Source organism: Callionymus lyra, chromosome 8 (genome assembly GCF_982586985.1).
Source record: "Callionymus lyra chromosome 8, fCalLyr1.hap1.1, whole genome shotgun sequence".
NCBI lineage: Eukaryota > Metazoa > Chordata > Actinopteri > Syngnathiformes > Callionymidae > Callionymus > Callionymus lyra.
The window spans coordinates 24,597,301-24,613,853 of record NC_141825.1 but is presented as its reverse complement, the minus strand read 5'-3'; the positions used below and the strand labels follow the sequence as shown (position 1 = coordinate 24,613,853).

The 16,553-nt window shown below is 41.3% G+C and overlaps 1 protein-coding gene across 1 annotated transcript; it reads left to right on the top strand.

Moving 5' to 3' along the window:
• Window positions 1–1,089: 1,089 nt before the first annotated feature.
• cry2 (cryptochrome circadian regulator 2) lies at window positions 1,090–15,897 on the top strand. The gene is made up of 13 exons (XM_087798264.1): window positions 1,090–1,366; window positions 3,545–3,653; window positions 6,161–6,303; window positions 8,870–9,054; window positions 9,912–10,000; window positions 10,062–10,202; window positions 10,265–10,390; window positions 11,860–12,045; window positions 12,122–12,273; window positions 12,346–12,548; window positions 13,455–13,535; window positions 13,619–14,064; window positions 14,257–15,897. The coding sequence occupies exons 1-12, from the start codon at window positions 1,209–1,211 to the stop codon at window positions 14,056–14,058; spliced, it is 2,013 nt and encodes a 670-aa protein (XP_087654390.1). The 5' UTR covers window positions 1,090–1,208; the 3' UTR covers window positions 14,059–14,064; window positions 14,257–15,897.
• The last annotated feature ends 656 nt before the right edge of the window (window positions 15,898–16,553 follow it).

Below are 16,553 nucleotides of genomic sequence, written 5' to 3'. Positions count from 1 at the left end.
AAGGGCCACATTCAATTCTGTGAATGTTGTTAGGGGCCGTCAAGCAAAAAGAAAAACGAAAAAATCCCTAAAAATGCGTCATTTTGGCAATGATATTTACTAAGCTAAATAAGATGCAATTTTATTCTTGTAAAGATACGTTTTTTTCAAAACATTTCTTCGATTAACTTAAAAAAAAATGTTTTAAGGGATTAATATATACACACACAATTACACACAAAAAGGAGGGAAGTGTTATGTGAAAATGCAAATGAATAATAAATACAAAATACATTTGTTATTGCATTAGAACCATTTGTTCACAATCATTCTTTGACATTACGAGGGCCGCATAAATACAGTCAAAAGGGCCGCACTTTGCCCAGGTCCGTCCTAGGACAATATAAGAGACACTTAAATCGGCACATTAGGTTCCCTTTAACCACAGACAAAGAAGCACATACAAATTCACTAAAACAAAACCCATATGCATGCTGTAATACACACATGCAGAATTACACACAATACACGTAAAACACACATGCAGAAATGCACAACCACAAATACACGTGTGAAAAAACACTAAAAATATTTTCAATTTTCAATTCAATTTCATTTAAAGTGTCTTAGCATAACAACGTTATCTCAAGACACTTTACATTTGAAGTAAGACTATAGTTGATTAAGGAAAAACAGATCCCAGCAATTCAACAATGAGCAGAGGTTTCTGAATTGTTTTTTATTTATTTTTATTTTCATTTAGTTTTGTGATCGTAGTTTATATATTGGGGTTGTTCAGTAGTGTGAAGGATTTGTGTGTGTGTGTTTGTTGCCTTTTCATCTTTAATCCTAGTTTGAGTGCCACCGGTTTGAGAAACTAATCGATTCATCGAAACGTTTTTACAAATGTTTTCATATTTCGAACACGTGACGTCGCTCAGGCTGGATCCATCAGGTGCAGCTCGACAGCGCCCCCACTTGGAAACGTGACACCGAAGAGACCGCGAGCAGCCAATCACCGCCCGCCTGTTTTATAATGGCGCTTTGGCTTTCCCTCCGTCGACCAATCAGCGAGCCGAGCTCCCCCCGCCGGTCCCGCCCCCTCCTCAGACAGCAGTTTGACAGACAGCAAACTTTCTCCGTCTTGTTGACGCGGATTTTTTTGTGGACTTTTAACTCGACTCTTCTGGATTATTTCGCCTCCCGCGATGGACTAAAAAGGAGCCGCCATGGTGGTGAATTCCGTGCACTGGTTTCGCAAAGGTCTGCGTCTTCACGACAACCCGGCGCTGCAGGAGGCCCTGAACGGAGCCGACACCGTGCGCTGTGTTTATATCCTGGACCCGTGGTTCGCTGGAGCCGCCAACGTTGGAATAAACCGATGGAGGTTTGTCACCTCGCTTCAGTGGAATGTTTGTTTGTTTAATGTACGGCCCTGGGCGTCTATATGTCCCACTAACATGTGGGTTAATTCACCTTTTTTGTACAGTTTGTGGCGCTATGGTGGAGGGCCAGGCCTCCTCTTACGTCAGCAAGCTAATGCTAATGCTAATCAAGTCCGAACACAACAACGCAACTTTCGTTTCGCCCCAGAAACGTTTGTCTTTCTAATAACGTCATTTTCAAGTCTTATTCTCCCTTTAACATACTTAACTTGTTAGAGGTCAGTCGTTTGTCCAAAGTTAACTGTCTCAGGTTTGTCTCAAGTCGTTATTTTCTCTTTAAAACGCATCACATAAACCAGTAACAACAAGTGTTGAGAAAAACACGTTTATTATGACTCGTGTCTGGAAACAAACTTAAGACTAACAAACTGACTAAAGCTCCATAACTTCTGTTGTGGTTCAGAACTCCACCACTTAAGACAGGTGGTCATAATGTTCAGGTTTTTATTCTCGTATTCTTGTATTTGAATGTCAATGTTAACCTGTATTCACATCTTGCCAACTCCCCTGTGACGTCACGGCAGCTGCGTAGTTACTTTGGGATGTTGGGTCTTAACTTTTGTGTTGTTTTAACTTTTTTCACAATGACTCATGAGAATCAAATACAAACCTGTGACCCTGACAGATCAACCCTGTTTCCACACTCGCTTCAAGTGCCTCTGATCTGTCGTTTTAATCCATTTGTAGACGAAATAAAATGAAATTAAATAAAAATGTATTTGATTTATAAACTGAGATATCAACAAAGTTAATAATTATGCTTAGCAGTGAATAATTCAGCTTAAGAATCACAAAACATCATTGCCAGCTTTGTAAACACAACTGGAATTTGTTGTTGTGGTATTATTGAATATAACAATGAAATTATATGAACGTAATTAAAAGAGATTAATTAAAAAAAACAAAACAAGGGCTATTACCATAAAACGGCATATAAAATGATAATATTGAATACAAATAAACATTTAATTAAAACATTTTAGTGATCCGGGCATAGTTATATATTTAATTTAATTGAATGTATTTTATTTGTATTATTTAACATTATTATTGTTTATTTATTTCATAATAAATAGCGTTTACAAATATCTGTGTGTGTTATTTAAAAAAAAAAAAAAAAAATTGCATGTTTTAAGATCACCCTCTCGAAAGTCAATGCATAGTTACATTTATGTATTCTTAAACTTTAATCATTGAGTCAATAGCTCTACAACTAACATAATAATCACGTTTTTTATCTATTCATTGAATATGAATGAGTGAAATGGGAGGAAGGCAATACATGAAAACAAAACATGATCAAAAAGATGGAGTAGGATGGAAGAAGTCCTGAAGTAGCATCAGCCCACATAGATGAGCTGTAGACCATAGATCTGGAAGACCGAGTCCAGTTGGCTGAGAGCTCAGGAACAGAACTTATTTTCAAACTGACTATTGAAGTTGCCATGAATGACAACACGACTTAAATAGGACCCTTAAGCATCAGAGGACATGTCGGTCTTCTTCCGACCCAGAGTTGGCTTCGAGCGGAGGACATTCTTCTGATGTTTTTATTCACATGCACAAGACGCACGCCGTCACGTGTAAATGACTGTCATTACAAGCCCTGCCAGAATTCCTCTCTGAATGAACACACCCTTGCAACATCTGGTCCCTGCTGCAGGAATAACAGTAGATGGCTTCGAAGAACATGTGCATCATCTTGAAACCATTTGGACTCGAATCTTGAGTCGAGCACACATGTGTCAAATCGACTATTATAGCTGATAAAACTAGGCCTGTCAGTATCTTTCTCTCACCACCTCAATGACACTTGACCACGAGCAAATCTCCGCCTGACCTCCTCTGATGAGGTGGTTCCATGAGCGGCTGCTCAGTGATGATCTTGTGTTGTAGGAATTTGTGATGAAAGAGGGATGAGTTTCCCTTTCATTAACAAAGAGCTCGATGGTTTCAACTGAATGTTTTCGAACGTCTCTCACAGAACCTGATTCTTGTTGTTTTTTCTCTCAGAATGATTCAGATGGTAGATGGATTCACATGAACCTTCTAACCCATTGCTGGGTTTTGCAGTGCTCGACTAACCACCACTGACATGGCTCATTTGTGTGTGTGTGCAGGTTTCTGCTGGAGGCCCTGGAGGACTTGGACTGCAGCCTGAAGAAGCTCAACTCAAGACTGTTTGTGGTCCGAGGACAGCCCACCGACGTCTTCCCCCGGCTCTTCAAGGTCGGAGCATTTTAAGTCTCGTCATAGTCATGTTTGTACGCTGCTGGTGTGTGTGCAGAAAGACTCCTTTAATGGGCGGAATCTCAGGAACATCCTTAGAACATAGTAAAGTTTCACTGGTTCAGACCTGCTGACCCCAGATCTGACTCTCATGGTGGTTTAAGGCAACTATTTTGGAAAAAAAAAAACTTTTTTTAAATATTTGAAAAAATCTGGCTTAATAATACGTATAAGATATTAATTATTGGAATACTTTAGGATATATTTGTATTGTCTGAGTACTTTACTCTGGTGTTGCTTTCATTTGTGTTGAACCCAAAATGTCCAAACATCATCTTTAAAAGTTGCTGCAGTCAACTGTCAACAAATGAACAAAGTCTGTGAATATTTGCTTGTAAGTTGTAAATAAATTAAAAACTTTTAAGATAATATATGATTTGAAAGCCCCCAAAAAATGTATACATATATATGTGTATACTGTATATATATATATATATATTATATATGTATGTGTGTGTATTTTTAACCAAAACAGTGCTGTAAAATAATGATATGGCGTGGTGAAAAGACAAGACAAGATTTGTATCAATATTTTTAACACCCCTGGTTGGGAAGGGTTGAATTGAGAAACTAATAAATCTTGCCTGATGAAGTAGTCACACCTCCCTTATAACCTTTTGACTTGTGAATGTGATCCTAGAATAAACAAATGCACTGTCAAATAGCCTCGACATTAGTCTGATATCATCCATGATAAGTAGATAAGTAAATAAAATATATCCTGTAGAGTTTCACGCAGTCGTAGTCGGGTCTTGCTGTTGGCAGAAGCTCTGGCAGAAGAACGCCTGGTTCTTCTTTGAGGGATCAGACGAGGTTGGTCCCAGCAGAAGTAACCAGACACACCTAAGACTCATAACTCGACCCGATTCTACGTGTCTCACGAAGATTCTGTCCCTCTGAGACATTTGGGTCACTGGTGGAAACGCCTGATCTGGGGATGATTCAGAGATAAAAACTCTTGCTTGTGTACTTGACATTGTCTCACACAAGGAATGAGGGTCACCTGGTTATCCGTCATCGGACAACTAGTTAGGAAGTAGGTTGACGGTTCAATAAAGGGCTGTGAGAAGAGAAGCTGGATGTTGACAATGAGGATGGTTCTGGCTTATCATCTGAGCTGTTTTTTATCAGATAAAACGGTGTTGATTCTGGGAGTTTTGGTGCGTCAGATTACCGGGACTAAAGTGGTTGCTGGTTTGTTGACAGAAAGACTTCCTGCTGTCTTTTGAAAAGTGTATTATATTTCTCTTCAACTTCTTCTCTGCACATGTAACCCTCAAATCTGCCCTCTGATTGGACGGATGTTTAAACTTGACTCTTTGATACCAAACATAATTTCACCTGCTCCCAACATCACCTCGTAGTTCCTACGGTATGATGAAGACGGTTGCCGTGGAGATGCATGTCTGCCGCGACAGCCGATGGATTGACTGATCACGTGTGTCATAATCCGCTGCAGGTCGTCAGCGCACTTAGATTGTCAGGTTGTCATGAGCTCGTTCTTCACATGACGGGGCAGGTGGCAGCACGGCGGATTTGAATGACAAAAAAGTATCTAGTCCTTGACCATCTTAGTAAGTAAGTAAGTCATTTTTATTTGTATAGCGCTTTTCCAGACCAGGGTCACAAAGCGCTTAAACAATCAAAACAATATTCAATAAAATATATACTTAAAAGGTCAAGATAAAACTGATAACACAACAGGAGTTCAAGGAAAAGCCTGAACAAATAAAAACGTCTTAAGGTGTTTCTTGAAGGAGTCAGTAGATCCATCAAGAGCAAAGAGAGGAAGAAGATTGTTTCAAAGCTTAGGAGCAACAGCCTGGAAGGATTTCTCTCCTCTGGTCCTGAAGCGTGTTCAGGAACCATCAGTAGATTCTGATCCACAGACCTCAGAGCCCGAGCTGGGGTGTAAGTCTGGATCAGATCACTGATGGAAGGTCTGACCATGAATAGATCTGAAAGTAAGAACCATAATTTTAAAGTTGATCCTGAAAGAAACTGGAAGCCAGTGAAGAGTTTTAAGGATCGGAGAAATGTGAGTTCTTCTACTAGAGCGGCTCAGAAGTCTCGCTGCAGAGTTCTGAATCAACTGCAGTGTCGAACTTACTCTCACAAGTGGCCAAATCTTTTAGCAGTCCAAGTGATGTCTGATTTTCTTTTCATCTTTGATGCTTAATTTATCTTAATTCTGTCCTGTTTTTTTCTGTTTTTTAACATTATTTTACTCTTATTGTTGACATTCTGCATCTCTGTCACGTATCTTTAACACTGGCATCTTTACACTTCGACATCAAAATGAATCCACTTGTACTTTGAGTCGACTGTCAGCTGGGCCTCATAAAATGACGGAGTTTGTTCTAATAGACGTCCACAGTGTATGAGTCGGTGTCTCAGTCTGACTCTCGCACACGCCCCTGACCGCATCCGTAACCTCTCCTCCGCAGGAATGGAAAATGACCCGCCTGACCTTTGAGTACGACCCGGAGCCCTATGGGAAGGAGCGGGACAACGCCATCATCAAGATGGCTCAGGAACTGGGAGTGGAGACCATCGTCCGCAACTCCCACACTCTCTTCAATCTGGATCGGTTAGTCACACGGGTTTAATATTCATCCTCCCCTGTTGCTCCTGCTCATGCATGTTTCCTGTTCATCCGTTTGTGACGCCGAAGTTTGGAACACAAGGAACTGATTCGAGTTATACAGGGATTCTGAGCAGAGATCATGATATTTGACAGAAACATTTACATTTGTTAATCAACTGCTCAGTTCACTCGTGTTACTGACGTCCTCAACCATGTTTGTTTATATTGTCTGGTGATGAAACGCCTTTTGGAATTGAAGGTGAAACATTGATTGGTTGCCCGACTCCGTCTTGTGAAATGATAGTACTATTTTCAAAGGGAATACAATCAGATTTTGAATATCTAAATATTTTCACAGAGGAATTAATAAGGCTCTTTTTTTGCATTTATTTATTGAACATTAACCCGTGCGTTATCCTAGGGTCAATGTGACCCAAAGGCCGGAAAACTTATGCGTTTATGTTATTTTTGTCTTTCCTAAAAACACTTAAAGTTAATATTTAACTCTGCGTCTTGTTCAGGAAGATCAAAGCCAACAATATAAGACATGATCCTGGAAAGCAAAAAAATGATGATTTGCAAATCTGGATCATTTTGATCTAAAGCAAATGGTCATGAACAACCGGTTCACGGATGTAATGAGCTGTGATTCGTAGTTTACTGATCATCTTCCAGGAACTCAATGCTACAGTTGTGTTGCAGGTATCTTCCCAAATGTAACTTGCCATCAATTTTCCGGCACCAAAATTACATTTTCCCTCCTCTGTCCCAGCTCTGTGTAGCGTGACATGTGACCACTCATGCCAGTCACAGTGCAGCAGCCAATCACAGGCCCTCAGATCAGGTCTGTTGTATAAGCCGCACACTATAAACGCAGAGTTTAACTGGGGTGAGAAGTCATCGGGTGTATCCTGGAGAATATTCATATTTCTCCTCATGGATGCTCTGATGATTTAGATGAAGCACATTCAGACTGTGGCTGAAATCTGATGGTGTGACACCAAGTGAGAGCATCAACGTATGATTAAAAGTTTGGTGCCAGTTTTGTGCAATTGGAATTGGTGCATGTTGACTTAACTGCTACTGCACGTGTTCATTTTCTACTTTGACATTGACTTCATTTACTTGATCACGCTCAGGAGTTATTGGCGAAAAACCTTTCACGCTTGTTGTTTTGGTGGTTAATCTTTGTCATCAATGTGTAGTATCTTGACGCATAAGCATTGTTTTTTTTTTAAATTATAAGTCAATTCATTTCAAAAGGTAGTCCCTCCCCACAGTGGTCCCCCATTGATTGCAGAGGCTATGTTCTGAAACCTTCCCCACATCAAATGAAGACGGTGACCATTTAGTTTTGAACTTCTTTCAATTGACATTTATTGATAAAACATTTATTTGAACTTTCAAAATCAACATTATAATGAGGTACCATCTCAACAACCCTCGTGGTAACAATGACCTAAACAGCTCCTGTACTCTTTTGCCCCCCAGCCAGCCATCCCATCACAGTCCTCTTGACGTAGAAACAGAGACTGGAATATAAAAGCAGTATCGTAGCGAGCGACCAGCTGCCAGTTAATTGAGCAGTGTGTAGACGAGCTTAATGTGAGTTCACCTATTTGTTGGCACCGTAAGTGAGGTGCGGCAGTTGGTGCCTCGCGCCAAGTTCTGTGTTTGTGTTGAAGTTAATCTGCTGTTCAAATGAATCACCTTTCTTCGTCACAGTGTAAATAAAGACATGAGGCTTTCCTGATCGTAGCTACAATATATTTAAAGATTAGCTTTTTTTTGGTGTTCTGTGTAATTTTTATGACACAAAATATGTGATCAACTGTCGCTGTATCTCAAATCGAATACTTAAACTTAGCATTTTTATTGCATAAGTGCGTCTCAATTCTTAACATGTGAAATGTAGTGCTCTATGCACACTAAATTGTCACTAAAACGCCCACAAAACTGAGTATGTATGGACACTTTCTACCCTAAACTGCTGCCATCTTGGTGACGTTGTAAACAATCCATACATACATACATACATACAGATACTTACAGGTGTATTACTTCTAGCCAGCAGTAAGAGGATGACACGTCTTCAGTGCTGATACCGGCATAAATATTTCGCCAATATTCTCATTTCTTGATCCAAACCAAACGAGCTGCCAGCAGGTGGCGCTAGTGTTCCTACAGCTGGTTGAAATCATGCTTAAATAGTAGTAGAAGAAGAAGCTGTCGCGTCATTTCCTGTTAGTGTGTAGCAGCAGAGTTTGGTTTGAGACATACTATCTGTGGAGAATTAGTTACTAGTTAGTACGTACACTATCCTGATGCATACTAACTTCCAGTTCACTAAGGGAAGTAATATTTTTGAGACGCAGCATGTGACTCAATGAAGTGTCATCCGTGTAACCAAACGTATCTAAAATGTCTAGAGTTTTTATTTCAATTCTGGATCTGCACAGGAAACATAATCTGTGCATCTTGAACGAGCAGATCTGGTTCTGTTCCGTGACTCACCCTCGGTACTCGGAGCTCCGTCTGCTCTCCGTGACGACTTGTGTGTTTTCGCCAGGATCATCGAAACCAACAACAACAGTCCGCCTCTGACCTTTAAGCGCTTCCAGACCATTGTGAGCAGACTGGAGTTGCCCCGGAGACCCCTGCCCACCGTCACTCAGCCTCAGATGGACAGATGTCGCACAAAGATCTCAGACAATCACGAACAGCTCTACAGCATCCCGTCGCTAGAGGAGCTAGGTACGCCGAGCTTTAAGTAGAAGAATCCTGACGGATTAACCAGGCGTATATTGTCGCTTGCATATTCAGAAATGGAAAGAAATAAGAATTATTATTTGGATATTCATGATATGCTTATGAACATAAACTTGAACAATTTAATAATGGGAATTATTTATTGGTTTCAGAATATTTAATGGTTGAATTTAAATGTTGAAACTTTATTGTGTTGAGTTTTGTTTTTTTTAATAATTGAATTCAGTATTTTCTATATTAAATGGTAATTATATCTATATTTTTCTATATTGAATGGTACTTTTTGATTAGGGTTAGGTTTTAAAATGGGAATAAAAATAATAAAAAATGGATTTCCTGACTATGATGAATAAAAATGTCTTAATTCAATATATTTTAATTATTTTCCCATTAAATTCAATATAAAAATGTTGATATAATCCATCATGATAAATTGAGCTCCAGTGCTTCTATCTTCTCTTGGATCTTTGTATTTGTTTCGATTTTGATAGTGTCTGAATATATTTTTTTATTTATTGAATGAAAATCAAACTCTACGTATAATTAAAAAAAAATGTTTGGATTAAAAAAAAATAACATTTAATAAAAAAAAAATCAACCTTTCAAGATACAAATACAAAATTGAAAATAGTAAATGCTTAGAAAAAAAAGGTTTCTATAAAAAGGTTTTGAATTTTTAAACTCCACCATTCAGTGTTTTCGATGACACTGATGTACAGTATTTCCATAAAGCAGCTGTGGGTCCAGTCCTTGTGGCACCAACTAATGTATCCACATCTCAACTGTGATGTTGCTCTCGTGCATCAACTCCGCACTGACACCTCTCAATTGGACTTCCTCAGGGTTCAGGACACAAGGTCTGACTACAGGTGTGTGGCGTGGAGGTGAGTCGGAGGCTCTGGACCGACTCAACAAACACCTGGACAAAAAGGTACCTGGTTGTTCTTATGTGACCCAGTTCACCCGCTAACATCACTGCAAATATTTGACAGGTATGGGTCGCCAACATCGAGCATCCCCGGGTCAACAGGTGCTCCCTGTACGCCAGTCCCACCGGTCTCAGTCCATATTTACGCTTCGGCTGTTTGTCCTGCCGAGTCCTCTACTACAACCTGAGGGAGCTCTACATGAAGGTGCGTCCACCCGGACCTTCTGTCCTTTCACGACCGTGATTTAACCGTCTTTTGTCCTGCAGCTGCGTAAACGCAACAGTCCTCCGCTGTCCTTGTTCGGGCAGCTCTTATGGCGGGAGTTCTTCTACACCGCGGCCACCAACAACCCCAACTTCGACCGCATGGAGGGAAACCCCATCTGTGTCCAGGTCAGTCTGGTCAGGCGTCTTAGATGTGTGTAGATTGTGTCTGACTCGATCCAAATTATTAAAAAAAAAATTGGGACTAGGAGTGTATTGTGTCAAAATCTGGTGATACCGGGCAGTATGATATATTGCTATATATGGGGATACTGTAGTAACAAGTATATATGTGTAGTATTGTCGAGTACTTGACTCTGGTGTTGTGATAGTGTAGTAACAAGTATATATGTGTAGTATTGTCGAGTACTTGACTCTGGTGTTGTGATAGTGTAGTAACAAGTATATATGTGTAGTATTGTCGAGTACTTGACTCTGGTGTTGTGATACTGTAGTAACAAGTATATATGTGTAGTATTGTCCAGTACTTGAATCTGGTGTTGTGATAGTGTAGTAACAAGTATATATGTGTAGTATTGTCGAGTACTTGACTCTGGTGTTGTGATAGTGTAGTAACAAGTATATATGTGTAGTATTGTCGAGTACTTGACTCTGGTGTTGTGATAGTGTAGTAACAAGTATATATGTGTAGTATTGTCGAGTACTTGACTCTGGTGTTGTGATAGTGTAGTAACAAGTATATATGTGTAGTATTGTCGAGTACTTGACTCTGGTGTTGTGATACTGTAGTAACAAGTATATATGTGTAGTATTGTCCAGTACTTGAATCTGGTGTTGTGATAGTGTAGTAACAAGTATATATGTGTAGTATTGTCCAGTACTTGACTCTGGTGTTGTGATAGTGTAGTAACAAGTATATATGTGTAGTATTGTCGAGTACTTGACTCTGGTGTTGTGATACTGTAGTAGCAAGTATATATGTGTAGTATTGTCGAGTACTTGACTCTGGTGTTGTGATAGTGTAGTAATAAGTATATATGTGTAGTATTGTCCAGTACTTGACTCTGGTGTTGTAGTATTTACAGACCACATGACTCTTGACGAAGTCGTAACTGCTTTCATTTGTTTTCAAACCAAAATATGTCCAAACATCAGCTTTAAAAGCTGCTGGAGTCACTGAATCCTCTCGTCCTCAGTAATGTTTCAAATGAAATATATATATATATATATATATATATATATATATATATATAGTTTTAGTTATAGTTTTTTTTTGGTTTCTGACGTATCTGATTTTTCATTTTGTTTTGTTGTTAAGGGTTTTATGGATTTTTTTGTGTTGTGTTACTGTGAATTTGGGCCAGTTTAATCTAATTTCCTTTTAACTATCTTTTCCACCTTAACTATAAAATCAAAGGTATATCAATTATAACATTTGATGTGATGATCATCTGACGTTGATAAGACATCTCTTGCTCAGCCAGCACTCATAGAGAACTTAAAACCATAAATGGAGGGCCTGCAGAATATCATGTCTTCAGTCCAGCAGGGGGCGCTCCCGAGAGCGACTGTTCACTGTAGAAAAAGGAACCTTTGGAAAGCATGCATCAAGTTTCGGGTGTGTTTTCTCTCTGCAGATCCCGTGGGACCAGAACCCTGAAGCGCTGGCCAAATGGGCCGAGGGCCGGACGGGCTTCCCCTGGATCGACGCCATCATGACCCAGCTGAGGCAAGAAGGCTGGATCCACCACCTGGCCCGCCACGCCGTGGCCTGCTTCCTCACCCGGGGCGACCTCTGGATCACCTGGGAGAGCGGCATGAAGGTGCGAGGGATCGGACCCTGGTCTTGGATTGGTGATCCGAGGACCGGCACACGCTGATGTGCTGCGGTGTGTTCAGGTGTTCGAGGAGCTGCTGCTGGACGCCGACTGGAGCGTGAACGCGGGCAGCTGGATGTGGTTGTCCTGCAGCGCTTTCTTCCAGCAGTTCTTCCACTGCTACTGTCCCGTGGGCTTCGGCAGGAGAACCGACCCCACAGGAGACTACATCAGGTAGTGGTGGTGCCGCCGCTCGCCCCCTCCTTGTTACCTTGCTCTCGACTCACTCTCTCCTGCCCCCTGCAGGCGCTACATCCCCATCCTGAAGGACTACCCAAACCGCTACATCTACGAGCCATGGAATGCGCCCGAGTCGGTGCAGAAGTCGGCGAACTGCGTGGTGGGAGTGGATTACCCCAAACCCATGATCAACCACGCGGAGGGCAGCCGGCTCAACATCGAGAGGATGAAGCAGGTGTACCAGCAGCTGTCCCACTACAGAGGACTCAGTAAGTCCTGCAGGCCAGACTCCCAGAACCAGATGATCAACATAAATATGAAGTTGAATAAATGAAACCTGAAGTTACGATTCACACCCACTGGAACCTTGTTTACATCGAGCCGGAGCAGTTTCCCGCCCTGTGTAAATTGGTGTTGTTGTAGTAGCTTTATCTGGTCGTTAGGGGGCAGTGAATGGAACATTAGATGATTCTGTTTAAAATTCAAATCAGATTCAGAAACTTTTATTGCCAGTGTTTTACACTCAACAAAGGATATGTTTTGTGGTGGCAGAACAGAATAAAATAACGAAATAAGGTAAAAATAATCATTTTGAAATGTTTTATTGATAATGATTAAAGAAAATGTTTTTAAGCATTTAATACTTTTGTTGTTTGATGTTATCAATTCCTTTTCATTTCAAGTGCCACCAGACAATAATGATACTAATGAGATTACCGAGCTACTTGATCGAACTTTCAGCCAATCATGTGACTTAAAAGCATGTCTTGATACTTTATTTTTATTTATTTTTTTCTGATGTCACTAATGGAATATATTATATTATGTTCAATAGAAATGTTAAATAGAAAAAAATGTTGAATTTTAAAATAGATTTTTATAATTATTTAAATTAAAATGACAAACTCTGTTTATATCAGTATACATATACCTGTGTGTGTGTGTGTGTATATATATGTATATATATATATATATATACACACACATATGATTTAAAAAAAAATAATAATCTAACCTTTTTATTTATTTTATAAAAACTAATTAAATCATTTGATATGGAAATTATTTCAATAAATAAATGTCAAAATGAAGCAAACTTTCCCACGTGATAAAAGATGGTTTCAGTGGTCCGTTCAGAACCTGCTCTCATCATCTGCGTCACTTGTTCGCTCCAGGTTTACTGGCGTCCGTGCCCACCATCCAGGAGGAGGCAGAACCTCCGATGACGGACGAGTCCCAGACCAGCAGTGGACCAGGTCAGTCTTCATCTGCACAATCTTTCATGGACGCTTCACTGCCTCTAGAGGTGAACGTGTGAATAACACCGACTTGTGTCCAGACTCTCCTCGGAGGGATCCGGCCGAAGCCAGCGGCTTCACGGCTCCGGACTCGTCCACCAGCGCCCTTCATCTGGACCAGGAGATGCAGCAGAGCCCGGTCACGGCCTCTCAGCTCTCCGGACCCGTCACTTCCACGTCTCCCCCTCTCACCGTACCCCCGTCCCCCGCCGTGTCCTTCCACGCCATGTCCCCGTCCCACAGCTCCTCCTCGGCCCACAGCCAGACCTCCTCGCTCGGCCACCGGAGGAAAGGCCTCGCAAGGAAGGTGCGTCGCAGCCACCGGCAGCGAGGACGAGCGAGCAGAGAGGGGGAGAGACCGGGGGAGGATGAGCCGAAGACTGGAGGGGAGGAGATGATGCTGATGGAGGAGGACTGGGAGCAGCAGCAGGAGAAGATGGAGGAGGAGACGCCCGGAGAGGCTGCAGGACCAACGCACTAACGGCAGGTTCGTTGCTCCTTAAATAAGACTAGAAGGTGCAAACCAGCGACTGTTGATGACCAGTAAAGGTTCAGTTTCATGGAAGATCTTTGACATGGTCTGAGCGTTGATCCAGGGACGGTCTCCTCGATGCCTCGACGTTCAATACCGTGAGGGGCAGGGAAGCGACACTGAACCCTTTTCTGCTCTCTCTTTCAGAAACAAGTCCTCTAATGTGGACTAGCACCGACGCCCCGCTTCGTCCTGGACTCACTACAGCTTTAAAGGATCAAAGCTGCCGATGCACAAAAGATCAACGAGATTCAACACTAACACACACACACACACACACACACACACAGCCTGATCAGCCATAACATGGCTGGTCTGCAGCAGTCTCTACAGCTCCAAGGAAGGAGGAACCAGTCGGGGGAAGACTGGTGGGTCCAGATAAGGCGATAATGCTGGAAGGTGGTGCAGGTTCTGATGGTCCACCAAAGGGCTCGCCATCAACTCGCGACTCTCCTGGACCTCAGAGAGTGTCTCAAGAAAATATGGGATTAGACAAGTGGTCGTAATGTTTTTTGCTGTCTTGTCAACCTGTTTATTTTGTAAATGTTTTTGAGTTCCTGCTCAACGAGGAGTTATAACTGAAGCGAGTGGACCTTCAGGTTCTTCACCGTCTGGCTTTAGAGCTCCACGAAGCTGCCACCATAAGAAGATCCATCCAGACTCGTCTTTGACGTCAAATTTTTAGCTTCAAACCGTCAAACGATCGTCTTCCTCTGCAAAAGCTGCTGGATGTTCGACGAAACCACGTCCAGAGAAGATGTTTGCGGGAGAAGAAGCTTGTAGACCAGCAGGACTCCAGTAAACAGCTCATCCACTGACCGCTGTTGACCTGAAGCTCCACGACGCTGCTGAGATGTGTAACGAATGAAGACGAGGACTTTAATCGAAACAAGGCAGGGGTTTGATCAACCGCTGTACATAGAGATTTGGGGTCCTCGGGGCGTCCCCCCTGAGATTTGCTTCTGCCAGGTTTCAGTCCGGCAACAAAAATGCTGCTTGAGAGATTGAATGTAGAGAAAATAATCTTTATTTATCAGATTTTGTAAATAACACCTCCAGCTGTGTTCTTAGTCCCGGTGGTCCAAATGAGGAGGGGAGCCACACAAGACCCGGGCCCGGGGTCAGAACTTCACACAGTCACGCTTTAATATGTTTGGACAATCAGTTCGTTGGTGCAATAAGGAGAGAAGGTCTGAAGCAATTCTCAAACTCGTTGAGTCTTTGATCAAAAGTAGATTCTGTTGATTCAAGGATTAGAGAAACTCGATGAATCAGCAGTTTTCTAATGAGTCATTGATCAAGAGTCCAAACGTCGCACGATTAAAGGAACTCTTTGTTCCTCCTTAAATCTGGAATCGAGCGACGACACAAAAGTTGGACGATCAAATTATTTCTCAAGTGATCCAAGAGTCAAAAAGGGTCTCGGATCACCAGACTTCTCTCACAAACCGAGGGTCCGGGTCTTTGTGGAACCTCCAGGCTTCTGCCGGAGGATTTTGAGGCCGGGTGGGTCAGAGAGGAAGCTTCAACACTCGAGTCGTGCTGTTGTGGTTCAGAGCGGCTGGGAAACTAGGAAAACCTCCACCAGAACTAGATGTTTTGAAGAAGAGGTTCCCGTTTCCCCGCAGAGCCTGAACGCAACATGAGCGGCGTTACTGCCGCCAAACATTCCGAGGGACGACTCGCCGACTGAAGCTTCGCCTGCGACCAGATGGTCATGTGGATATTTATTTGTTTTGTTTTTTGTACAAAGAGAGTTTATTTTCATTAAAATGCTGATGGAGATGATGTAGGTGTGTTTTCATTGGTCCAGAGACGCATGATAGTTGAGATGTAACATCTTGTATCTTCTTTAATGACCTAAGGACCTCTTTGCCTGTTTTATTTTTAAAAGTCATCATTAGATTAGATAGACTTTATTAGACTTTATTAATTCCTTTGGAGATCTCCATCGGGAAATTTGATAAATTGGGAATCTGTTGTACGCGTTAGTTCACTGTTGACCCGTATAGTTCACTCCAGTTTCCTCCCATTATCCAAAAACACAGTGGTTCCGATGATTGATCAACCTTTTAATTTATTAGAGAAATTTGAGTTGTCACAGCAGTTCACAAAAAAAATAAACATACAGAATACATATTTAAACATACAGTTCACATATTTAAGAATAATAGTTTTTGTATTTTTATAAATACAAAAACTGAATGATAAAAAATAATTAAAGTAAGATTTTTCTTTCCTTATTAAAAAATGCACACCAAACAGCGTATTACAAATGACAGATATGAAGTAGTAGAAAAGAAAACCGTTATAAAAGGGCGTTGATCCCGTAACATATAGTATTTAATTGTTTAATTTAATTCAATATTTATTTGAATTGAATGTCTTTTTTTTTGTGTGCACTTTAACATACAAGATAATTGTTATTATATTGTATCTCATTT

What these genes read in the sequence shown, in the direction of transcription:
- cry2 (XM_087798264.1), top strand. Translation starts at nt 1,209, where the DNA reads ATGGTGGTGAATTCCGTGCACTGGTTTCGCAAAGGTCTGCGTCTTCAC. An exon ending in CCTGGGAGAGCGGCATGAAG is followed by an intron (nt 12,046 to 12,121) that starts GTGCGAGGGATC and finishes CGGTGTGTTCAG; the next exon opens with GTGTTCGAGGAGCTGCTGCT. An exon ending in GTCCCACTACAGAGGACTCA is followed by an intron (nt 12,549 to 13,454) that starts GTAAGTCCTGCA and finishes TGTTCGCTCCAG; the next exon opens with GTTTACTGGCGTCCGTGCCC.